This window comes from Haematobia irritans, chromosome 3 (genome assembly GCF_050003625.1).
Source record: "Haematobia irritans isolate KBUSLIRL chromosome 3, ASM5000362v1, whole genome shotgun sequence".
Lineage (NCBI taxonomy): Eukaryota > Metazoa > Arthropoda > Insecta > Diptera > Muscidae > Haematobia > Haematobia irritans.
In genome coordinates, this window is record NC_134399.1 from 232,062,653 (window position 1) to 232,088,830 (window position 26,178).

Here is a 26,178-nt window from a genome sequence, read left to right on the forward strand (position 1 = left end):
AATTGCGGGCACATTCAGCACTACCGACAAACGAGAGTGCTGCGATTGCTCCTTTGAATTCTTTTCTGCCCGCTGAAATTATAGCATTTTTTTAGAAAACACTATTAGAGAATAACGTACAAAGCTGCTTTGGGATTTGTTCAGTTGTTTTTAGTAGATCTTAATATCGTTTTTGTTTTCAATCAGTAAAATATTATTTCGTTATTAATTGTCTAACTTATTCTATGTAGATACTTACCCGTTTTCAAAAAAATATATATATTAGCCTTTCAAATAATTACAATCATTTTTCGTCGATTTTCAAATAATTAATTAATTTTATTTTGTTTATTTCTTTGTTTTGTGAGTTTTAGAGTTTCTCTTTTGTTTGTTTAAATTAATTTTACAATTCGATATTACTTAGGTACAATATAACTACTAATTACAATGGTTTTTGTTGATGAGACATGAATTATGGTTACGCTTATGCTTACGCTTAATAGGTAGTCAGTTAATAGCATTTTTTGTTAAAGTTTCGATTTGAACTAAGCACAGCAGTCAGCCCAAAGGGCTCACCGCAAAGCGACATAAATGTTTGGCAATGGGACAGACTACACCTTCGGATTGACTTCGGGTGCAGTGTCGAATTGGATAGGTTAGAGGGAAATAGAGAGAGATAGAGAGGTTGGGTGGGTGGTGGCGGAAGGAATATTATAAGTCAGTCTTGAAACGTGTGTCTCTAACAAACATTACCGGATTGCTTAACCTTTTGGGAACACACGTAGACATTTCGCAAAATGTGACGTTTGTTTCGATTCATTACGTTACGTTACATACTAATTTGTATTTTAGGTTACTGAAGAGTTGCAAGTTACCGTACCTGTTCATGGCTGTATTTACACTGTACCGCACAGACCAGTACGCAGTTTAACTAAATAAATGCTAATGTCCTAAGACGCTATAGCTAGAGAGATGTTCAGGCGTGACCCGGGGCCACACTTCTAATTTTACAAATACGTATTCTTCGAATATCTTTTGCTAATTGGAAGATATTTTTGATTTCTTTCATGGGGCTTAATTTATACAGGAGTCGCCAGTAAACCGAACCAAAGGCAAAGCAAGCTGCGACTGGAACAAAAACAAAATCAATCTGGAGAGCGTGTCTCCCTTCTAGCACTGAACATCGGAGGAGTGCAGGGTTGCTTAAACTAAAACAAAAACTAAATCACATTCATGCACTCAGTCAGACATTTTAGCCATACACTCTTGCGCGGGCATCCCTCATTCACACTAAATGGACTAGATTCCTTAAAGTCTAGTTTACACACATAGGTCTCACTCACAAATTCGATGAAGTCGAGCCGGAGACATGATCCGAATCCTACGCTTGGCTACGCTTAAAATAAATCAACAAAAAGCTATAAGTATTCGCCTTCAATTAAGCGCTGTCAGGTAACTTGGACAAGTTCCCTTGTCCACATCATTGTGCATTACACTTTACACGCCCTCGACGAAATGAAAGCAAACGCAATATTTACACAGGACTTAGGGGTAGATATTTACACGTGATCGCAGGCGATTCACCGATCCTATTTACATCATGTATATGTACACTCAGCACATTTGAGTTAATAGTGGACTTACACATGTAGGGTCGACCGTTGATCGGGAACCGTCTGCTTCGTCGTTTCCGATGGGGAGGATTGGTGCACGGGCGCCGGAGCCAATGACGTCTGATGTGGCAGGATTTCGGTCTGTATAAGAATCTGTTTGTCGATGGGGCACACTACAACAGGTACTTGTTTGCGAACTGGACGCATTATCAGATACATTGCCATCAATATCAGGGATAGAATGACAGCTCCGACCGCAGCCATGATTACCGATTGACTAGCAAAGCCCAAGGATTCACTACTCGTTGGAGCTCCAACCAATTTGGTGCGAAATACACTATCACGATGAACCTCATTCTCTTCTGAATCGTCTGAATTTTTCTCTGAGCTGGAAGTCGACTTTACTTTGGTGTTCACACTGGGATTGTAGGGCGCCAGGAAATCCTTAGAACTATCTTTCAAAATACGCAATCTCGACTCGGTTTCACTTGGTGAGGCTGGGATATTTTCGGCACCATACACACCAGGCATATGCTTGTTGCTGAACTGGCTGTCCATAGAGATGGCCTGCATGCTGGTAGCAGAACTATCACCCAGTTTGTGGGTATCCACAATTAACTTGAACGAGCGACGCATGCCACCGGTTTCCTGAAACGATGCAAGAAAAGAAAAACATGTCAATAATTATCATTGGTGTATGATTTGAATCGGTCAAAGTCGCTAATCAAATTTGATTTGTGAAACGTATCAATTAGCGTTGACAAGGCTAAATGGTTGTTCTCATTTAGATCGGGACTAAGTCACGATGACAGCCACCGGTAAAATCTACTCATGGATTGCGGGAAAGAGATTCGGGCTAGTAATCCATATGGATAAACGGTTGCGTGTTCGTGATGCAGAACGCAGGCCCCACCAATGTAAAGCACGCATTAAACGGACAGACAACTGTATCCAGACAATGGCCTGATGAAAGCTGTTAACGACACTACAGGCGATGTCAGCCGGTGTGGTTGCCTCAACCCAGAATCTGTTCCATATGATACAGAAGATATCTGGCTCATATGATTGCATGCCATCATGCAATGCAATCATCCAACATTACACAGGACGCAGCAGTTTTATTTTGTTGTTAGACCAGCTGACAATAGCAGTCACACGACGGTGTAGCTGAATTGTCAACAGTTAGGGAAACATCGGTGTAATTAGGCAATTACTTGGACTTTCACACTAGCTGGTGCAAGTGCAAGGAAAACGCAAGGAAACTCCGCACGCAGGTCATAGGCAAACGACGAGGAATCATAAAGAAGTTGTGGTGTTCCATCGCGAAAACCCCCATCAGACTATGTATAGTCGCCAATCCACTAGAGACATCATGCTTTGCATTTGAAGTGGAGATGGTCACGACCAAAGGACAGACGGACGGATGGATGGATGAGACTGGCCAGAAGTGCGCAGGGTGGAGTGCGGCGTGATGGCCATACCCACCATGCATCAGCAAAATTATATTGTTCTGCAATATTTGTTGTTCGACCGGCTGTGTCCAGATGCCTACATGAGCGCGAGCAGAATCCCAAGCACCATGATTGAGGATAAGACATTGGATGATGCCTCAATGAAGCTGCCCATCACCGAAAACAAAAGCAAGTTATGACGTAGCTTGTTGGCGCTTAGAGTGGATTTGCAAAATCCACATCCATTTCACAGAGCGGCATTGCTTTCGTCAATCTGAGAGTGTATGGCCCAATGGTCGGTCACTCAGTCCGTCAGTAAATTGTTTATCTGTGTGGATTTGTGTTGACTTACCTTATGCTTGCACGTAACTTGTACGTGATAGACCGTATCTGACCAGAGGGATAATTCAACAGTAGAACTATCAGTCAATAGGTTGCCCATTAGACCGCCTCCAGAGACCTCCCAAGTAACCAAGCATTGCTTGGAAGCGTTCGTGATAGCTTGATCCCAGGCAATGTCAGTTATCACCAGAGAACCCTGGCGCAGCGCCGAGTTGATGTTCAAAGGGAAAGGACCCAATTGTTGATCGCAGTTGTTCCAACACTAAAATGGAATAAAGAGAACAGAAAAAAATTGCACATAAATAAAACTGTTTATCATTAGTGGGATGGATATTTTCGAAATGAAAATATTCTCCGTTCAATTGACTCTAACGAAGTGAGTTCGATTACAATGCAATAAAACCAGCCACAACCAAATCTACCTCTTCACCGAATTTGTATACAAAAGGGACAAAAATACAACTGCCAATTTCAATTCAATGCATATTGACTCTGGCTCGCCGAATTCTCTATCATGCCATCACTACCGCCATGCGAGGACGATGGCATAGGAATCTACCTTGGATCATATAAACTTCTCGGCATTATTTATATTCACAATTTGGAAAGTTTGTTATTATTTCTTTACCGGCGGCACGGAGTGTTCCTTTCATAAATATGCATGCATTTTGTGGCTGCTGGTGGTGATGGTGGTGGTATTGTTGATACCAATGCCACTGCCCGAGAGTGAGAAGATGTCACCATTGAAAATGCGCATAATTTGAAAATCAGCCAACACTTCGTTCCGACATAACAGCACAAATGGAATAATCCTTAATATTCAGCCCTCATACCCCCACATCTACTGCCACCGCACCCATTGACACAAGTTTCACAGTTGTGTGTGTGTGTGCCTTTAACGTTCACTTCCCATCTCCGACTCCCCCTACAAATTGTCAGCACTTCAGCTGTCTGCTTTGGAACAAACAAAAAACAAACAGATGAAGTACCAAAAATGTAATATTCCATGGGCTTGCAAGTGTTCTACGAACATCGAAAGCTCGAAACTGTTCCAAGGCAATCATGTTGTCCCAGAAAAACAGCATCGCAAGGTGGTGGATATAATGTGACTTCCACCCCACCATACACCCGACAAATCTCCTTCACCAGCACGCCCATACACTTTGTTCTATGTCTGGGCATCTGCAGCATACCCTATCCTATGGTGGCAACAGTTGTTTGTGATACGAAAACATGGCGTATATTAAAACTTCGATGGACGCAAATTGTAACATGGGTTACATTTACATGCGACACGATTAGTTTTTAAGCAAATCCTCAATCTCCTCAAATCAAAACTTATGACCATAATCTAGGAGCTTGGAGCGAAACTAAATTTCATGGATTTGTTTAACCAGCAAATTAATAATAAAGTGGAATACCGAAAATTTTCCAAAGAATTGTAGCCAGATTTTATAATGTAAGTTATTGCAAAAAATATAGTGTCGAATTTGTCCCATGTGAAGAGTTTTACACGTATACGACTGACCATTGAATTACTAGGTTTTGCAATAATGCGAGCAATTACCTATAATTGTGATATTGCACATCAATGAGCTCGGTTCCGTTCCGTTTCCAATACAAGTAAAATTCAAATTGCCTCTTTGGCAAAATTATCACTGCTGCAAGCGTGAAATATGATATCGCTGTGAGATTTCTTGTATTTCCTGCATAAATTAAAAATGGATGGTGATATGTACTACATTTACTCAGGTGCCCCTATTCATTCCTTGGCTTATTGAATTGAGCAATGGCTTTATGGATGGGGGCAATCAAAGAATATGTGGTAAAACTGAAAGAGCATGAATTTGTTCGCTGAATTGCATTCGAATCCCTTCCGGGTGAACTAACTTCGCTTTGGAGGCATGATTGTTAGGCATGGCAATAAAGAACAAAAAACTAAAACATAAAAGAGAAAAGCTAGGGTATTCAGGATGGATGGATGGAGGAAGATCATAGGAGGAATGGGATAACGGATTCAATATGGTACTCTTGTTGTGACACTCACCAGAAAACTGAATGCTTCTGGGATATAACTATTGATATTTGGTGGCGTGATGCACATCTGTAACGTAAAAAAGAAGAATTGATTGTTTTTGTTGGTTAAGTCGTTTTCTTCAAAATGGAAAATGCTAAAGGATATTTAGTGCTATGTACTTTCTTTGGAACGCATTCACCCGTTTTATACGCGCACACAGACACACACACACACATAGGCTGAAATTTTGTGGTAGTCAAAGGAAAATGCAGAAAACTAAACTGAAAAGATATACAATCAAAGAACTAAACACACATACACACATTCTCATATTCAAGGAAAAGGAAACACAATTTGTAGTTTTGTGATGCTAACGAACCGAAAAATAATGTTAACCCAAGAATATGGGATACCACAAATACCAGTGTGCAGCCTTTATATACATAATCCCCACCTCCCCCTCACCCAACACACACACATACACACAGATGCACTAGCATTATTCATCTATAGGCAAACAAGTCATGCTAATCTAGGGAAACATAAAAATTGGAAATCATTTTACAGCAACATCATCAACAACAAAGACGACTTCGACAATATGGAGACAACGACAACAACGCAAGAAGATATCGTCGAATGAATATCGGCAAATCTGACAAGCGAGCTGATAGCGAACATCGTTTGTACAAACGAACATCATTCTTAGCTGCCGAGATATGAGGCAAATTGAACATTTTTATTTTATTTAATGGCTTGTACCACATGTCATCACATCATCATACACATATGGGCTTTGGGAAGTAACGAGAAATATTGGTTCACGTATATATGCATGTATGTGTGTGTGTAAATCAATTCGGACCAATTTAAAATTGTAACCCTTCCACTTGGCACCTCCATCTGACTCTCTGCCTCTCTCACTCTATGCCCCAACCAAGCGATTGTATAAATGACCAATGTCAAACATCGGACATGAGACAATAATAAATACAAAATATCGGCAATCATGTAAAGCCGAACGACATCTCGAAATTGAATCGGCATGAATCTTTATGAATCGGAGGTCACTAGGCCATTTTCCCAGCATATCGGACAAACTGTTGTGTGCTATATGGCGATGTCGTATTTGTAAATGGTGCTCTGTTGGGTATTTTGTAACAATAATTTATGCAAATTTGATGGGGATTTGATCGTGTTTTCCAATAATTAACATGCTTGATAATAGGTATACTTTCAAATTAGAACGTGTGTGCGTGTGCAAATGAAGAAGACATGCGTGTGTGTGTATTGTATAAGTTATAAAAATATGTTGTTGCTCAATAAAATTTAAATGTAGGACCCTTTTGTTCATGGAGAGCGGAGAAGGATAAGACCGAATATAATTGTAGCCCTTATTAAGGTGGAGAATTTTTGGTTTTCCAAACTGAAGTCAATGTTAAAACAATTTTTATTGGAGAAATAGTTGTGTTATAATCGTAAAATCGGTTGGCAAGTCTAACAAGTTTAATATACATTAATATTATTTTACGAAATTGATTGGAAAATCCAAATATTTGTGTTTTTTTTAAAGAAAAAAAAATCGATTCTGTAACATATACTCCAAACACATTTTGCTTCAAGCATATATATTTTCAGGATTGGTCCAAACAAATTATTGGTTGTATTGTTCAAACATATTATGTTTCACCTTAGGACATACACTGGTAGTAAAAAATTTTAATGACATTTTCTTTGTGTGGATACATTTTTAAAGCGCCAATTGGTTACTTCCATTATTTTACTAGCAGCATACTCTATAGGTTTCTCTTTCTAAACACATATATGTTTATAGGCTATTTCCAAATTAATATATGTTTCCTAATTAATATATGTTTGCATCTAAGCATATTATGTTTACAATATGTTCTAACATATTAACATATATGTCCCACACATGTTATGCTGGTTTATGAGCATTATATGCTTGCACTTAAAAATATTGTGTTAAAAAATTAATGTTGATTCTCTGTGCATAACTTTTATTTAACAAAAATTTCTTTCGGGGCCTTATATAGAATAATATTTGTTGTACAAGTTCGGTACTAGGTCCGTGTTTCACAGTCAAAATCATAACTTTTCGCTACTGATTTTCTTTCAATTTCGTGATAGATGCTTTGCAACAGTTCCTTCGAATTTATATGAGATTTGTCGAAAAAAAAAAGAAAGAACATTTCAATCGTTTTGGTACCGTTTGATAATTTTGTTAGAGTGTAAAAAAGTGACGATTTTGAGGACATACATGAAAAAAAAATTATAAAATATATATTGAGGAAAAATTGTGATTATAACCTGATGTTCATGAATGTGCCCCTATATGAGCTATATGACCAGTAAGTAGAGCCTCCATCCTTTACTTGTACGGACAAATTTATTTTTTAAATATTTCCCGTATTAAGGCTGGTCCTATGTTTGAGATGAAAAACATTTGGTTTGTGATTACATCTTCTAAAGAAATGAAAATTGCAAATGAAAATAATCGTATACTTGTTAAATCTTGACGGAATCCAGATGGAGCAGAAAGTCCGCTAAATTGCTCTGACTTATAACAAACTATTTTAATAAAGTAACCGCAAAACTTTCAACGTGAAAATCGAATTCAAGTTTATTAATAACGACTACCAAAATCGCCTACAAAAAATTCCGAAAAAATCATACTCTGTGATTTAATGTTAACAGGCTATAACAAAAAATTACATTTCAAGTCCCACGATAATATATTTAAGTTATGAAGTCAAAACATTAAAATATTCCAAGAATTGCAGGGAATATGTACAACTTGTATAAATATATTTGATCTCTTCTTTAAGACAACAATGGATGTCCCTAATATTTGTTTCTGTTTTCCCAAACGCTTAAAAACAAATTATCTATCAAATTTTTGATAAAATTTGAGTATATATGTACCTCCATTAACTTTTATGGGAGTTTTTATGTCAGTCTCCAGCCATAGGATTTGATGACACACAACACAAAAAAAAAAAAAAACAGAAAAGACGATTTGAATGTGAAACATTAAAAGGAAGATTTTGGTAGCTCATCTGTAGTCGCCATAAGGGCACAATTTCACAGACCATACCGCCTTTGAAAATTAAAAACAGTTCAGTGGTAATGGCCACCATACCATGGTTATGGGCATTTCCTTATGGCCCCACCTCCAACACAAATGGAAACACAAAGAAATCATTTGTTTTCGAATTGTGACCAAACATGAGACCAACAAAATGTTACACTTCTAATGTTACACTCTTGTCTGGTAATTTGTCAGCTAGGCGAGTTATTGTCCAACTTTTGAACTATTTCTAAAGTGTTCATTATTGTCCCTATTGTTCCAATTCACGTAGGAATAGAAAGAAAAACCCAATATACAAAAAAAAAAAAAACATTCTCAAGGCATTTGGAAGGTGTCATCTTGCAGATATGTATAGAGAAGCATATGTAGATGGGAACATGTGGTGGACCATATGTCTGCGCCTATGTAAATGCTGTGGTCCCTATTAATGCAAATTGGAAAATCCAAAAGAAAACTGAATTGAAGACTGATCTGTTATGTTGTCTTTTGCCCTACCAAGTTTTCTATTTCTTTTTCGGTTAGTCCTCGGCAAGAGTTGCGGTTCTATGTCGTCATGTAGTCGAAGGTTAATATCACCATGTTGCCTTAATTATGATGCTTTGAGACTGACAGATATCTCTCTGTTAATGACATCTTTTCGTCTCGAGGGGACAGCATCATTTAAAAGCTCATTAATAATGATGGCCACAGAGAAGAAGCGATATGTGAATGCTCCATTATTGATGACTAGATCCAAAACTTGCAATGAATCGAGACTTTAGTGTATTTGTGTGTGTATCTTGCGTTTACCCTTTTCATATATAGGGAATCAATAAATTAGCTACCCCCTCCCCTCAGCCAACGACATGAAGGAAGTGCCTAAAATCTTGTAACACTTGAGAACAATAAGTGCCCCGTAATGAAGCGTCTTCCAAGAACCCATCGTCCCCCGGTCCTAGAATTGTGACAAATTTGTTTACAAAACAACCAAAGTAAAACGCACACACACGCTTCACCCCACATGCAATCCATCACCAGGACCAAAAATTAAAAATCCAATAATGAAGCAATCGAATTTCGACAACTACCCATCACTCCATGGGGGTTGGAAGATAAGAGCAAGACAAGACATTCTTCATTGCCCGCTAGGATGATTGGTTAGTTAGTTGGTGTTCACTTGCAATTGTGCGTTCGAAATTTGTTTATATGGTATCTGCCTTTAATAGTTCTCAATGTGATAATGGATCTGCTAGGAATTTATTGCCTTTCCTTTAACAGAAAGAAAAGGGGTGTTCGTGGAGAGCATTTTTGTTGTACCAACTATCGAGTGCAAATATTGACACACGTACACCAATCCAACAATCTATCTGTCCAAATGTAAGATTGTCTGTCAGTCAGTGTAGCTGATAATAAAAATCATGTTTATTTTATACCACCCATATAAATGTGTAAATGCCAAAGTATTTGTATATATTTGCTCCGTCTGTCGGTGCGGCTGTCTGTCAGCAGATATCATCATCATCATCGAAATCGTCAATAGGAGTTTATTAAAAACAATGCTGCCTTGTGTAAATACAATAGAAATACGTTTTTGGAAAGGTTCACACTGGCTATGCTCTTTGATTACGAATTCTCGTCACAGAGTCTAGTAGGTTATGGTGTGGGGAGGGCTCGCATTCTGGGTATTAGGGGTAATAAAGGTTTTCATCGGGGAATGTATGTCAATATTTGTTGAATGTGACAGGGGGGCTTTGGTGTTGTAAATCATTTTATCAGCCTTTGCCCAAAATTACAAAAATACTTTCGATCGATTAATGACAAACAAAAGAATCCCAATAATTTAATCAATTTGCCAACGGGAAAGTCACGCGTCAATAAGAGGTGGTTGGGGAGGAGGTGGCATAGATAGACCAAAAGTTGCTACAATGCCATCTTGGGATGTGATTAAAATCTCGGACACAAGTCAAAGCAAGCTGGTTACTATTGGCCGTTCGGTCAGTCGGTTGGTCCATCAATACTTCGCTTACGCCCAGATCCCTAAGGCAGATTATCGGAGATGATTGAGAGCAAGAATAGGAACATATCCATGATTGCTTTGTGGAAATTGCAATTTGATATTTTCAATAAAGCGTTCGCTGGTGGAAACGACACCCAAACGAAGATGCCAGCTATCACCATGTAGATGGTATCTGTCAATATGGCCCCAAGAACAGAGCAAATGTAAAGTAACTCTAACATCAATGGTTTCCATTACCATTTAGCTATGACTTGCAGCCACACAGCCGTATAACTATCCTCGAAACGGGTGAGTGGCCCGTATTGAAGCGAGTCTATGTGTGTGTGTGTGCAAGAGTATTTGTGTCCGTATATTTGGCCAGGCCAATACGATGAATTTAAAATTTAAGCTGCTCGCTCGATTTGCTCTAGAAACGGAAAGGAAGGGCCATAAAAAAACAGAAAACAATCGGAGCAATGCCTAAAAAAGGTAGTTTATAGTTTCCTTTTGTGCATTTGCGCCAGCAAAAGTCTTTCCTGTTACTCTTTTGTGCATAGCAAGCATTGCTTTAGAGTTGCCTCCTTTCTTTGGCATTTCAATGCGAATGCGACTCCGTATTTTCCGTTCGTCCTTTTTCAGCCTCGGTGCATTGTGTTTGTGGCACACTTACACATCTACCGGCAAAGCACAATGCAGAGCTCATTTTTTCGATTTCATCGATAAATTTTCAATTGACCCAAATTTATTTCCACGCTATTCGCTTTTAACTCTCTTTGTTGCAATGCCAAACTTAAAGCCGTTTTCATATTGGAGACAAATTGATTACGCTTCAGATTCAGTTCAGGCAAAAAAAAAAATCTTGTTAAGAAGATTGAATATTCATCTTACCCTGCACTTCACAATGGGAATGATTCATTTCGATTTTTAATTTCTTCGCACGAATAGAAATGATGATGTCTTCATCATGTAAGTAATTTAATCTCATCGTATGAGGGATATATAGGTGAAGTGATTATAATTTCCTACTTCCCGCTATTGGGAAAAACTATTTTTGAATAAAACTTATTGCATTGTAGGTTAGGTTAGGTTAGGTGGCAGCCCGATGTATCAGGCTCACTTAGACTATTCATCCATTGTGATACCACATTGGTGAACTTCTCTCTTATCACTGAGTGCTGCCCGATTCCATGTTAAGCTCAATGACAAGGGACCTCCTTTTTATAGCCGAGTCTGAACAGCGTTCCACATTGCAGTGGAACCACTTAGAAAAGCTTTGTAACCCTCAGAAATGTCACCAGCATTACTGAGGTAGGATAATCCACCGCTGAAAAACTTTTGGTGTTCGGTCGAAGCAGGAATCGAACCCACGACCTTGTGCATGCTAACCATTGCATTGTAAAAAAGATCATGGAGAGATTTTCCTCTCGAACAAATATTTAGAAACAAAAATTGAAAAATTGGGTTCGTTCGCCATTGAGAAGAGAAAATTGCTTTCGCCAATATGTGTTTGCTATTTCAATTATTATTTGCTTAATCTGACAACTGAAAACCAGGAAAAGGTTCTACGAAGTACAAAGTTTGGCTTGATTCGAATTGAACAAAATTTTGTTTTAACTGTCTGGAATTCAAGTACGTAATTATATATATAAAAATGAATAATATGATTTTTTTACTAAGTAGTTTAAAATTCTTTTGTTCTAACATGAATTAAAAATTGTACTTTCAGTCTTCAGTTCACGAATACGTCGAATGGTTTTCTATAGTGGAGATTTCAAGAAATATATCCTTAAAATCTAACTGAAAAATAAAATAAAAAAAAAATTACGACAATCATCACATCTTTGTTGTCCAATCAACATTCTACGAAAGTGAGCCCACAGTCAAACAATTACATTGAACACACATACATTCATACATAAGCACTGATCTAAATAACATTTACTTGGGTAATGTGCACTGCGGGATGTTTGGATTCGTGGTTCTAATTCCTTTCTGTATCGTCAGAAAAGAGAGAGAGGGGGATGGGGAACATGGGTATTTAAACGATATAAAATTCTTGTAAATCTACACAAAGGATTAAGGTTGCCATGCTCCCTGATTACCTAATCAGGGTCAATTTAAGATGTATTTATTGCTGCCTGGTTTATTGTGGCGGGGGTAGTGTGCGGTAGGGGCGGGAGGAGGATACAGGCGAAGGATTATAAATGAAAACCATAAGAATAGAACATAAATGGGACAAAGACAAACATTTAATTGTGGACAAATACTTACGTTTTTACAATCCTCAAAATCCATGCAATGATGCCAGTCTTGGACAAACTGAAAGAAACAAAAAAAAAAAAGACCAAATAAATCATGTTGCCGTAACCTTTTCAAATCGTTTCAATCGCCGATAAGATGGACTAACACCAGCTGCTAAACATTGCCAGCAAAAGTCACCCAAAGTCGGAAGCCAGAGGGGCGTTGGAGGTTCCCCACTTAGCCCCCTCATATTGTCGTAGAATATGACTATATTTACTATAAATTCCAAAGCAGAAAAACATAACACACTCGATGAAATGGAATTTGGAACAATTTGATATATTCCGTGTGGAGCTCTCCCCATCTATAGACATATTACACATATACATACTCACATACACACACATGTGCATGCACATATTTATATTTTATTTTCTTGTGGAAATATAACGAAATGCGTTTATTTTAGGCACCCACTTCGCTGCCGATGTCAACCCCACACTCCACCCCCATTGTGAGGCGGTTGTTGGCTCTTCAATGGACAAAAGAATAATATTTTTATTTTTATTTGTTTTTGAGATGCTATAAGTTAATGTGGTGATTATTTAGCCTCTTAATTGGTTGAGAGCAGACATTTGCATAACTTATCACTTCCCATTGATGAACATCCACGCTCCAAATGGTTTAAGAGCCCATTTTGTTGTTCCTGTGGTTCCCTGATGTTTGTTTATTTTTGGTTCAAAAAGTGGTGCATTATATCAAAATGAACGTCGGCCCTACCCCAAACTATCCATGGTATAATATAATTTGGATTTTTTCCCGAATGATAATTAGTTGATTGTCAATGCAATCGTCAAGGAGTTCTTGGATTTACCTTTTATCTTCCCCTAAAAGAAGAATTCCGAAATAAGCAGAAAATATTTTTTATACTAAGTAATTTCAGATATAGAAGAAAATCGTTCTGTGAAATTTCTATGAAATCTCATAAAATTGTGCTGAAGTTAAATGTGTACATAAATGGGTTTATACGATGTCGACTATTATCGACATTGATGATATATACATAAATATAACTCTCTACATTTCCAGACAACCGAGAATAATGTATTTCAGATAGACATCTCAAGATACACTCCAAATTTTACGACCAATATTTAGATTCCTTATAAAGAGATCGAAGGGAGTATTAACCATACTTCAAAATGACGAAATGCTATTTTCATTGTCATTGTCATCACTCCAAATACTCAAAAAATCAGTGTTTCCAAGCATGTAGTGAATCTGCTTAATCTATGTGGCGTAATAGTAGCCACATTTTACATTGTCAATAGAGGTCCATGACAATGGAACATCTGCAGTTCTTTGTTTTTCACCTTAGCTTAGATTCCTGGCGAGATTAGGATTTCCCCATTCCTAAACAAGGGTTAATGAATACAGGGATTTTGAAATTAACAAAAATGTGACACCGATTTAAAAAACGACCTACCGCATTGCTCTTTTCCCAAACACATACCAAAAAAGGAGAACTTGAATGACTGGCCGATCTATTGTTCCCTGTCGCCTTATTTCAATTCAGTACGTTGGTTTATTCTCAGTTCTCTGGATTTCTGGCTTTACTTTTAATTTATTGTCATTATTTCCGCAGAGTGACAGAGTTTTTCATAACCAATTCAATTCAATTGAATCATTACAACGGCCATCCACCAAGACAAAGGAGAACGGAGGGATTCCAAAGAAAATCTCTCTCACACACACACACTCGCAAAGGAAACTCATTTTGTCATTATTCCATTGTGCGAATGAATGAAGAAGACACAATCGCTGGCGTCTGTCCTTAAGGTGTTCTCAATGAATGGAGGGATTGTAAGAGCGATATATCATGGCTTCTGTTTAGCTACGCTTGTTATACCATTGGAGACAGAACCAGTTTTCTACCCAAGTAATGACCTCTAAGGATTCATTCATGAGAAGATTTCTAACTGACATCAATGGCAATCACAATCACCACCCTTGGCTAAATGTTGCTAAATGACAACATTTAAGATTTCAGTTCCCAATTTGCCTTAGCCATTGATTAGCTGTTGCCGCCGCCATCGCCGTTCCTGCCATTCATCCATCCTCTCCTAATCGAAGATATTTTGTTTGTATCATTTGTCGTATGATCCATGTCCACATTGTTTTGTTGTTGTTATCGTTTTTGTCTTGTGTTTTTTTATTTTTGTTCTTGGTTCGGATCCATCCATGAATCCCTACCCGAAGCTAAATGCTGAAATTGCCTTTTTGCACAGAGCCAAGAATTAATCATTCGCCATGGCTGGCATTCATTTGGGGAAGCCTTCTGCCTCATTTTTATCATTTACAAGGGTAAATTGTTTCGTCGATCTGTCGTTTGCTGGTTCATCCATTTAGTCGTTTTTGTTGTCGTTATTATTTTAAAATATGGCTTTGTAATTAATGACTTGATAAGTCGTAATGTTTCAATTTTTTTTGTCTCGTTGTTCAAATACAGCCCAATAACCTAGGGCTCTCGGAAACGTCGAAAAGTCCCAGTCAGCTAGCAGCAGCAGCAGCAGCAGAGGAATGGATTTTCTTTTTCTGTGTTGGTTGTCTTTTTGGTTTGTGTTACGGTTTGGGCTGTATTGGGTAGCCTAATTATATGGGGGCCCCCAACATTGTCAGATAAACTTCTCCCCACCGAAACCGAGTAGGTACATGTGAATGTATGGGTGTATGTTTGTGTGCAGACTCTACAAGGGTCATCATTTGGTATAATTATCATCGTAATATATGACTGCTGATTTGCCAAGCACTGAACGAACTACAAAATCCGCAGTACCCACTTCCACGTTTGACCTTTTGAAATAATAAAACAAACGAACAGCAAGCTAGCTAGCCTTGTAGAGGAACGTTTCAGTAGAGGAAAGGAAACATGCTGGCTCCCATGGAACATATGCCAAGTGTATGTATAATTTGTACATGTGTAATATTTACAGACACACACACACATACTCAACATGTATCTGTGTACATTCGAACTGAGTATGAAATCAGATTTGTCGATTATTGATTTGTCCTGGTTTCTACTGTCCATGTCAATACAACAAGCAGTAATCATAAATAGTGGCATAATCTGTTCGTGCTCCATCTTATCTGGTCTCTAAAAGTGGCGTGGGCATATACACGATTGCTTGCTGACATCATGAGAACACAGTGGGATATATATTTTGTTGGGGAGACTTGTAATGAAGCCGGACAGACAATGTAAAGCTACATTTAATGGGGCAACGTTTACGAATGTACATTGGACCTTGTGGAACTTCTAAAAGATTCTAGTATGTGAATGTTGCTTTAAACAAATTTTTCGTGGACATGCTTCTACACATATATGTGTCTAAAAAATTGTCTGTACATTAAATTAGCAATACCATATAAAATTTCTTTCTTCAAACCAAATGGGAACACTTTGTGTCATCGATGAGGAGTAGTCATGGTTAAAGTACTCTTGATTAAAACATGGTTTTCATTTTAATATTTACAAGTTCATTTGAAATTTTATAGAAGACTGATTTTATGCGGACATCATATGAGGCTTAAATTTAATTGAAATCAACCTCTGGCTATTTATAGGTTTAACAAACAATTTATATTTTACAAAGACTAATCCATTTTATGAAGGGTTCTTCTTTGGCAGATTTTTCCCAATATTTTCAATGTTCGTTTATTCTAAACTGGATATACCGAAGATAACCTCTATTCTGAAAGAAGAGTTTTCTTTTCTGAGGAACGAAATTTTAGACAGAAAAGCAATTGAAAAAGTTTAGACGATGCATCGTTTGCCATAATTTTGGTTTTATTTGCTCTTTAAGAAAACACTTTACATTGAAAAGGAATTTCGTTTCGTTGGTCTAAAATTTCTAAAGAAATTAATCTTTAGCGTGTAATGTTTGTTTCTCAATAACGAAAATTTAAAGAAACAAAATTATTTTGTTTTAAATCATATACATGCGGGAGTCTATTCAAGAAATAATTCATACTTAAAGAAAATTTAATTTATTTTAAAATCTATGCTGAATGCAAATACATCCAGTTCAAGATTTGTGTATTTTATATATTATCTGGTGATATCCATTCCAAACCCTTCACAATAAAACGCTTTCAAAATTTATAAACAGCGTGTTTGTAGACACTTTCCGTTACGCAAAAAACAAAATGCCGCCTTTGATCATACAAAGGATATTTGATGGCAATTTTTAATCAAACTTCCTAATTGCTTGCAATGACAAATATTAAAATTCCACTGTTCCTTTAACGCCTGACCATTGATGTTTACCCCTTTTTCGATTTCAATTTCCTTTGGAACTTTCATCATGGCTTTGTACCTACAAGTCATTGGCCGCACAATTTCACGTGAGCCGATGAGAATGCAGCAACCCCCAGACAAATTGAATTCGTTCTGCTGTCGAAATGTGAATGTGAGTCAAGATTGAGAAGGAAACCCCATGAGCCGAATCATTTGAATTTGATCTGCCAAGTCATCCTACCCCTTCCTCTTTATGCCGGCTGCCCAGGAAGGGCAGAACGAGTGAGTGATGGTGCTGGCTGCCATCAGAGAATACCGAAAAACAAAAAAAGATGAACACAAGAAATTTCATTAGTTATGCAAATCTCAAATCTCTTAATTCGAACGAAATACCATGACAGAAACTTTAAAACTGCTAAAGATTCTTTAAATGCTTTCCAAATTGAAAAAGCGAAAATTGAAATGCTAGCAGAGCAAGACAAACAGGGAGTCAATCCTCACAGCTGTGCTGAGTTGCTGTGGCTCTCTAAGGGTGGTGGCTTTAGAGTGGCCCTGTTCGCAGGCTTCCATGTGAAAGTTGTCTTCGAAATGGGCTGCCATTAATAATAGGTAGTATATCGCCCAGTGTTTTTGTTGTTCCTCTTTTATTTTTCGGATTAGTTTAACTTTATTTGTGCCTTTGGCCGTCGTTTATGGCATTTATTTCGTACACTGCGAAATATCTCCACACTCATTCGCTGGCTTGTTTGTGATTCGAAATGAAAGCGTTGTTCCAAAAGGCGGTACTTCACTTCCGCCATCCATACAAACAACGGAAATGAGGGAAATTCTAATGTTGCAAAGTCATACAAAGCAAGTTGGGAAAAATTACCACTGCGCTTTATTGCATGCCACTCTCTGCCCCTCGTTACCATAATAAAGAGTTGCATTTCACAGAAGGTGCACTTCTTTTTTGCCGAGTTCCAACACCAGCAGTAGTTTTTCCCCCTCCTCTCTGATGCCACAGAACACTAGAAAGGCAAATTTGATGACCTGAGTGAATGCTTAGACGAATGGATGGATAGGTAGGGGGTACATGAAGTGGCCGTCGCGTAAAAGGGGTACATGGAGTATTGCCGATCTGCCAACTTTTGTACTTCTGCATTGTGCGCAGATGTGCAGTTGTCCTCAGATATGCGCTACTGAAGGTATTGGTGTGTCTGCTACCATATGATGGGGCCTACATTCATAATTGCTTTGTGCTTTATGATGTTCCTGCTGCCGTTGATACACTTCAAAATGTTTGATTAAAAAGACGGTGGCCAGGCACAGACACAGTGCCTTCGATTATTCAGATATGGAGGTCTATTACGATTCGCAGCACGTACATGCCAAACATATAAAAATAAAAACAACAAAATACAATTATTTCGATGCGCTTAATACAAAATGTACGATTAGAACATATCATACATTAAGAAGAAGGAGAAAAAACACCATGCTCATATGTAAGTAGAAGAAGTTTGTTGATAATCGACCGACCCACCAAGCCACCAACCAATCGATACCAAATATCGCTTCGAAGAATGAAAACCAAGCAACAGGGAGATGGACGGACAGAATGACTGGCTGACAGACAGACGGACAGTCATGCTACTCTCTCAGTACCGAGTGGCTTCTTATTATTATGATAAACTACCATGTTTATGGCCGATACACGTCCGCATAGATGTGGATGCCTGTATGGATGGCTTGGTGTCTTCAACTCCAAGCGAACGATTTCGACATCATCAGCCCCATAATGATTATTATGGGCAACACAAAGCAAATACGGGTATTATTAATAATAAAAGCTAAACAATATTTGTTTAGGTGCTTACTCGTTCGTCCAAATCGACCTGATAAGACTGTCCGTCCGTCCGTTCAAACCTTCCAACTAACTGACTGAGTGAGTGATAGCTACAATGTAATTGAACCAATTCGGATGTGGATATGGGTAACGGAGGAATTTTTTGTTTTGTTTTTGGCATTCGAACTTAGTCTATTTTTGTGCTATTGCAGGTATTTTGTGAATGACAACGCCACCACTTTTCGTTCTGATCGCATTTCAGCCATAGTATGCCGAATTTCTGGCGATAATGTGGCCACTGCTTGATTGCTTAAATAGAAGAGGGAACCATCGACAAACAAGCACTAACAATAGTGAGGAAATTTATGACCGCAAAATTTATGGCCCCTAATTAGCAGCCAAAAACAAAAAACAAACCAAACTACACATTCCCACAAACTCACCAACCAACCTACCAGCCAGCCATCCATCTATCCCTCGACCAAAGGAACAAACGAACGAAATGTAATAAAAAACAAATTATTTATCTATTTGACCATCCGTCCAATGCCTAGAATTTACCCCAATGGCATGGATATCATCATTAAAGAAGTCTCATACCGAGTGACCTTTGAGATTTGTCTGAGATATTCATAAATCTAATACCGCCACCTACTCTCCACCTCCCCCACCGGGTCTGCGACTATGGAGTGCCTGCTGTCTGTCACAGTCAAGTGATTTGTTTTTAATTAAAATCAGATCGTATCGTCAATCACTGGCAATGGAGAGACAAAATCTATCCAGGCTCCAGAAAACCCCATTATCGCAATTCAATTTCAAGTCAGTGTCCAAATACTCTAGCATCTCGTCATTCCATATCCCTACAAATCAATTTAAAAATTGCTCCTCAACATCTGCACGTTTGGGGCTGAGGAGATCAGAGCATTGCGGCGGAGGCTAGATTGGAAAATGAAGCATAGCAAAAAGTGATCACCAACGGAGAGGAAAATTACATTCGTGATCTCCGTAGTGCCATTATCTACTCAGGCACTTTGCTCGTATTCTGATCTGCAAATCTTGTTCTCTCAACGAAATAAAAAAAAATGAAAACCTGTCCTTTTGCTGGAAATTGTTTTGTGCAGGCAATTGTGTTCTGCTGGTGCACTGTTTTATGGTTGTTGGAGATGGTCGTTCGTTTTCTTGGTCTATGGCACAAAAATAATTATTATGGTACGTAAAAAAAACGAATAAATGGCGAAAAACAAAGAAGGCAAGAAATGTGAATAAAACCCACACTCATCGGTCTGCTGACATTTGGCTGTAGGGGTTTCCACAGGGGCCCAGATCATCGCTTGAATATACAAAATAACTTTTTGTGAGGGTCTTCTAATGTTATGTTAGTTTTCCCCGGCATCAACCATTTTGCACTCGTACTCAACACTTGATAGAGACGAATTCACTAAGGAAACAAGTAACCACTGAATTGTTTCCATCGTCCAATCTTCAATCTTTATGCATTGTCAGTCGATATATTTGCTTCCAATTATCCACAGTTAGTGACGAAATATTGGGAAGTATAAAAAAAACATAGGAATGTTTGATAGGTTTCAATCCCACCGAGAACTTTACCGATCTAGCTTAGCTTTTGGAATCATACAATGGAGAGGGTTATAGGTTTGTGCCATTTGAATGGAAATTGTGAGAATTATTAGACAAATTAAGACATTCGGCATTCATTTATCCATGTGAAACATTTGGAAGATTATTCTTATCAGAATAGAGGTTGACATTTTTTAGATTCACAACTTACGTTTCCATAGAGGAACGGCGGTTAATTGAATCTTTGAAACACACCAACACACACGGACACACATACAAACCCTTCTCTATAAATTTGGTTAGACTGAATTATGAATTTATTCTGTATTATGTTTGCTGTAAGACAAAATAGACTCTTAAGCTTTCTACTGGATGGTGTATTCAATTATGACCGGTTTTAGATCCTAAATCACGTGATTCACAGGAGGCCATAACCACCCACTGTTCACAAAAAAAGAATTTGCTATAAATTCCTGTTTGCCCATTAAGGATTTGCACATGTGGAGCAAAGGAACGAAACTAAGGCTCCATATTGGAAATGTAAATTGGGAACAATATAATCCACTTAAATTCGTCTTCATTAACATTCACATATTGCCCTCATCCAATGACAGAGTCCCCAATGTTGCGGTGGGAGAAAGGAAGACCTTTAGTTTGTTAAGCGGAGGGAGTTCTAATGAGTTTATGACAATAACACACCAAAATGAAGTTGTTTCTGTGCTTATTAAAAATACTCTCCTAAATAGGGCTCTTGACATGGATGGAGTCAACAAGGCACGACAAACTATTTTGAGGAATTTTCCAACATTGTCGTGCGTATTTGTTGACGATATCGCTTTTTGCGAAAAGAAATAAATTTGTTTATGGCCTTTGTTTTGTGTGGCGAAGAGCGTAGGGGCCTTTTGGGGGGTAAATGCCCATGTTTCCATTGCAGTTGTCGTTTTTGGCGACGGCATTTGGCAATTCAGGCACTAGGCAGCATTTGCTTCTGCCCTCTAAGGCCAATGTTCAGAGTTCTACAAAGTTGCTTTTGATTTGCACTCTTCGAGTTTATGATAGGCCCAAAATGTTGGCAAAGTCACGTGCAGATCGTAATCTGATTTTACGTTCACATGGTCCACGAATCCATCCCATGCAAAATGCCATTGTATCCATGTATGAGATCGAGTGTATGTGTGTGTGTGGGGGGGTTTTTGTAACATTTATTCCTATGAATGCCCATATTTGTTTTTATTGTTTTACTTCGGAAGAGAGTTTTACGAGTTTTTTCTTCGGAGACAATAGAGCCCGGTAATCCTTGTATTCTGTGTCATGTCTTTGTTGCGCCTGTTTGGGTTTTGGCTTGGATTTTGTTTTTGGGTTGAGTTTGAGTTGTTTTGTGTGTTGCGTTTGTGATGAGGAACCTACCTTTTGATAACAACTTTGGCGGCATCTGAACAGATCTTTGGACCCCACTGACTGGGCAGATATAAATCCAAGTAAACTGATGACTGCAAACGCCACACTATGCATTTGGATTTTTGTGCAGTGCATTTTGTTGGTTGTTAATAATTCGTGTTTTTTCTATCTTTTTTTTAGTTTTTCACTTGGAAGTTTTAAACAATTCTTTTCGGATTTCTTTTGTTTTATTGGTATTGTGGAGTGCACTATTATGTAGTTGTATATGTTGGTATGTGGTTTAAAGGTTTTAGAAATATCACAAAATTTTATTTTCTCAAGAATTCAAAGGGGATTAGTGACGCTGTCAGTAGCTGGGTAATGACGACGACTGATTGCTGATATAGATTTTCGTTAGAGGCGTATTCACTTGATCCACGAACATAATTGAACAACGTACATATCTCGTTTTGTCGAAGATTTGTTTATCTTTATTTTTATTTTCGTCTTCTCGATGAGATCACGAAATTCATCCGCGCACAACCTTTCCGCTCTAGGCTTTCACTGATACTGATTCTCATCGAATCACCACTTAACAAATTCACTGTGGCAACATGAAAAAGTCTCGTCTACTGCTTGCGACATGGTCGTATCACACCAAATAGCAGACCAACCTAACAATGTTATGTATGACAGACATTTTAACAGGTTTATGTTTGAAAATAGTCTCATAAAGGGGAGCGACTCTTAAACTCAAAAATTAATTTAATTATGGAAAATTGAAGTGAACTGAAAATGTGCTAAAAAAACAATAATTATTTTAAATACCACAATTTCTTAATCTTAGGCGTGTTAGTTCGAGATTATTCATCTTCATCTCGGTTTAAGTTCATATCGTTTGACATTTGGGAGTTAACAGTAACGAACCTAATCACTAACATAAACCGATTATGAGAGAGTGGAATAATGGAACAGAAGAGAGCGATACATTACTAAATTCAAGTGGAAGTAACAGAGACAACATGTGAGACAAAATTAAGTATGGACTTCAAACCAGCTCTCATCGAACCCAACCTCAACATACAGAAGAGCGTACAGCACTGTTGCATGAGACCATTTATCTGACAGATAAAAATGGGTGTTTGGTGAGATGCGATGGTAGTATACTAAATACGATTGCCGCAGAGATTGCAAGTTGTTGCGGATAAAAAGGAATATTTCTTAGTAGAAAACTTACAACAAAATTGAGTTCCGATTCTTTGATAGATAGCATTTCATGTTTTCAGAGAAATTAATATGAATATTTTTATTGAGCGTAAGTCTACTTTTGTTAAGTTACAAAATCCAAGGATGAGTTGTTTTACAAGCATGTTGGGACATGTTGCGTTAGGGAATGCTTGTGTAGCTGGATATCGATGTAAATAAAACACGTGTGGTTTTCAATAATACCGGAGGATGGCTATGCGCAGTCGTCAAAAAATTTGCTTGGAATTGGATGAGCAGTGTTGGGCCAAAATGGGGAAGCAACCACATATGTTGCAAGTTTATGCCAACAAGTCACTCCCAAACGAATCACAACAAAGGGACGGATATGTTGCAATGTATCCAAGTTCGAGGGGAACTTCCGAAACATCGAAAATTACTATCGATTTCTCTTATTTGCAGATTCGATGAGAGCATATTGGAATGCAGCGGACATGTTTGATAACAAACCACTATAGATATCTTCAAGTTTGAAGGTCATTTTATATCATCAAATGTGTACAGAACCTGCTGTAGATCCTGGGAATACAATACGGGCGTAATGATACACCAATATACTGCCACAACCAAAAACGCCCAGGACTACAACTTGTTCTGGACATCTGCACACCCGCACAGACCGGCACACACACACATACACACCCAAACTCGTTTGACGATATTGACATTTGTTCAAAAAGAGAAACACTTTATGCAATCTCCTATCCATCAACATGGGCAAGGGCGTTGTTGTTTTCTACCTGCCTCTGCCACTTTATCACCACATCCAAATCTAAAAGTATCCTCTTCTGCCAAATGGAATATCTATTTTCGGTTATGTGAGAAATGTGCCTGCTACCTGGTCCTTGAATCTCCATTGCATGTTCCTCACGTCAATTCATTTGTCAATTCACGGAACTCATTCCACAGGTTTATGCAATTTGAACGCTTACATATGTTGTGTCATTAAATACCTCTTTTGTTTGCCGAATTTAATCGCTTTGCCAAAAGATAGACTTGTGTCGCAACCTAAACGGAAACTCCTGAAATGGCCACATTGAAACATTATTCCTATACCAGGAATGTTTAATACCTTTAAGGAATACCAGACAAATTGTCGGTTAATAGACTGAATTGATGAGAACTTTTGTTAAATTTTGGATCTTTTTTTTACGAATCTTTGAAATTACCTGTGGATTTATGGGAACTCGTCGAGATAATCTTACACTTATCACTCTATTGCTGTCTTTCCGTTTAAATATTTTCGAAAAATAGATATTTCTTCAGATCACTAGGAAAATTAATTAGTAAATTAGCAACTGATTGACTGATCTAACAGGCCCCTGGGCATATTTTTCAAGTACGTAAAAGGGGGAAAGGTCAAAAATAAATAAATAAAAAATAGTGGAAGTCTCTTGCATGTAAATATGTAAGTTTTCTAATTTAAATATTTCTTTGTAAAATACCATTTTGGGTTTGCTCTCCTAAATTTGTATAATATTTAAATCCAACTAATGTTTGGACCAACAAAGTCAAAGTGTAAGAAACTGAGGACTTTTTATATCGATAAACTTATTAACATTGCTACTATATGGGTCAAACTCATGCGTTTAATTCTTGTTTTTAATCTCACGATCTTTTATATAATACCGTCAAAGAAGCTTATAACGAACTCAATGGGACCGAGATTGGATTGTTCGTAATAAAAACGAAAGATGCACAATCCTCACTCAGGTCTAAGCCATTTGCTAAGTTAAATTAACGAATTTACTCTAGGTTAAGAAAAATGTCTTTACTGCAGGGACATACAAATTTAACGGAGCGACAAAAAGTGCATAGATTTTTGTACTAAACATAATGAATCGTTAATCAATCGTTTAGTACAAAAATCTATGCACTTTTTGTCGCTTCGTTAAATTTGTATGTCAAAGATTATTCTTGTTGTTTTTATTTCAGCTTAAAACAAAGCGTTGACTACACTACACCTTAAAAAATCGCTTCTGTAACATATTCCCCAAACACATTTTGCTTCAAGCATATATATTTTCAGAACTGGTCCAAACAAAATATTGTTTGTATTGTTCAAACATATTATGTTTCACCTTAGGCATACACTAGTAGAAAAAATTTTAATGAAATTTTCATTGTGTATATATATTTTTAAGGCCGCAATCGGTTACTTCAATTCTTTTACTTGCAGCATACTCTCTAAGTCTCTCTTTCTAAACACATATATATTTATAGGCTATTTCTAAATAAATATAAGTTTGCATCCAATCATATTATATTTACAAACATTTTAGGTCCCAAAGATAATATGTTCTAACATATTAACATATATGTTCCAAACATCTTATGATAGTTTATGAACATATAATGTTTACACCCAAACATATGAAAAACAGTCTTTTTCGTCCGTGTACAGGAGTAGCTTAACCAAAAAATTATTTTAAAGTAAAGTGGTTAATGAAGAAACTTGTTGGAACATTACTGCTCAGCCAATTTGCCACCTCTTTTATTGCTAATATTTCAGCCGGGAAAACACTACAGTGATTAGGTAATATTTTCGCTGTTTTAAGTTCTTGGTCTTTAGATCATACTCCGAAAACCACATGTCCATTCAATTTTGAGCCATCGATGTATACAGCGTTTATTCCCTGGGGTCTCTGTGTACCACGATCCACTGTTGGGAATTAGAGTTTGAAACTTCTTTCCCCAGAGTGTAATCCGCGCAACCGTACAAAAATACGATTTGTTAAAGGGTTGAATTTGTTTGATAAAAGTTTGAATTTGTCAATGAAATTCAAAAACCTACCAACTATTATGTTTATAGACCAGATTGTAGTGCACACAATAGCAGATACAAAGTTACACCATTTAATTAAAACAAATAATTTTAGGTGAAAATGCCTATTCTGCCTAATCACTGAAAGAAGAGTTTTCTTTTCCGAGGAACGAAATTTTAGACAAACAAATTTTTCTTTTGGAGCTAACAAATTTTTGTTGAAAGCAAGTAAAAAAGTTTAGAGGCAATTCTTGCATCGTTTGTCACAATTTATATTAAATAGGAATTTCGTTTGTCTAAAATTTCGTTCCGGAGGAAAGTATATATTTTTTGGGTGT

At 37.5% G+C, this 26,178-nt stretch overlaps 1 protein-coding gene across 2 annotated transcripts; it reads right to left on the reverse strand.

Moving 5' to 3' along the window:
* Nucleotides 1-286: 286 nt before the first annotated feature.
* LOC142228170 (uncharacterized) lies at nt 287-22,364 on the reverse strand. 2 transcript variants are annotated; one of them, XM_075298517.1, is made up of 5 exons: nt 21,844-22,364; nt 12,761-12,808; nt 5,433-5,489; nt 3,396-3,647; nt 287-2,240 (listed from the first exon to the last, which is right to left on the reverse strand). In XM_075298517.1, the coding sequence occupies exons 1-5, from the start codon at nt 21,967-21,969 to the stop codon at nt 1,620-1,622; spliced, it is 1,104 nt and encodes a 367-aa protein (XP_075154632.1). In that variant the 5' UTR covers nt 21,970-22,364; the 3' UTR covers nt 287-1,619. The 2 variants fall into 2 exon arrangements, with proteins under 2 accessions (XP_075154632.1, XP_075154633.1); XM_075298518.1 differs by lacking the exon at nt 5,433-5,489.
* Nucleotides 22,365-26,178: the final 3,814 nt, after the last annotated feature.

What these genes read in the sequence shown, in the direction of transcription:
- LOC142228170 (XM_075298517.1), bottom strand. Translation starts at nt 21,969, where the DNA reads ATGCACTGCACAAAAATCCAAATGCATAGTGTGGCGTTTGCAGTCATC. An exon ending in ATTTTGAGGATTGTAAAAAC is followed by an intron (nt 5,490 to 12,760) that starts GTAAGTATTTGT and finishes TTTACGTTACAG; the next exon opens with ATGTGCATCACGCCACCAAA. An exon ending in CAGAAGCATTCAGTTTTCTG is followed by an intron (nt 3,648 to 5,432) that starts GTGAGTGTCACA and finishes ATTCCATTTTAG; the next exon opens with TGTTGGAACAACTGCGATCA.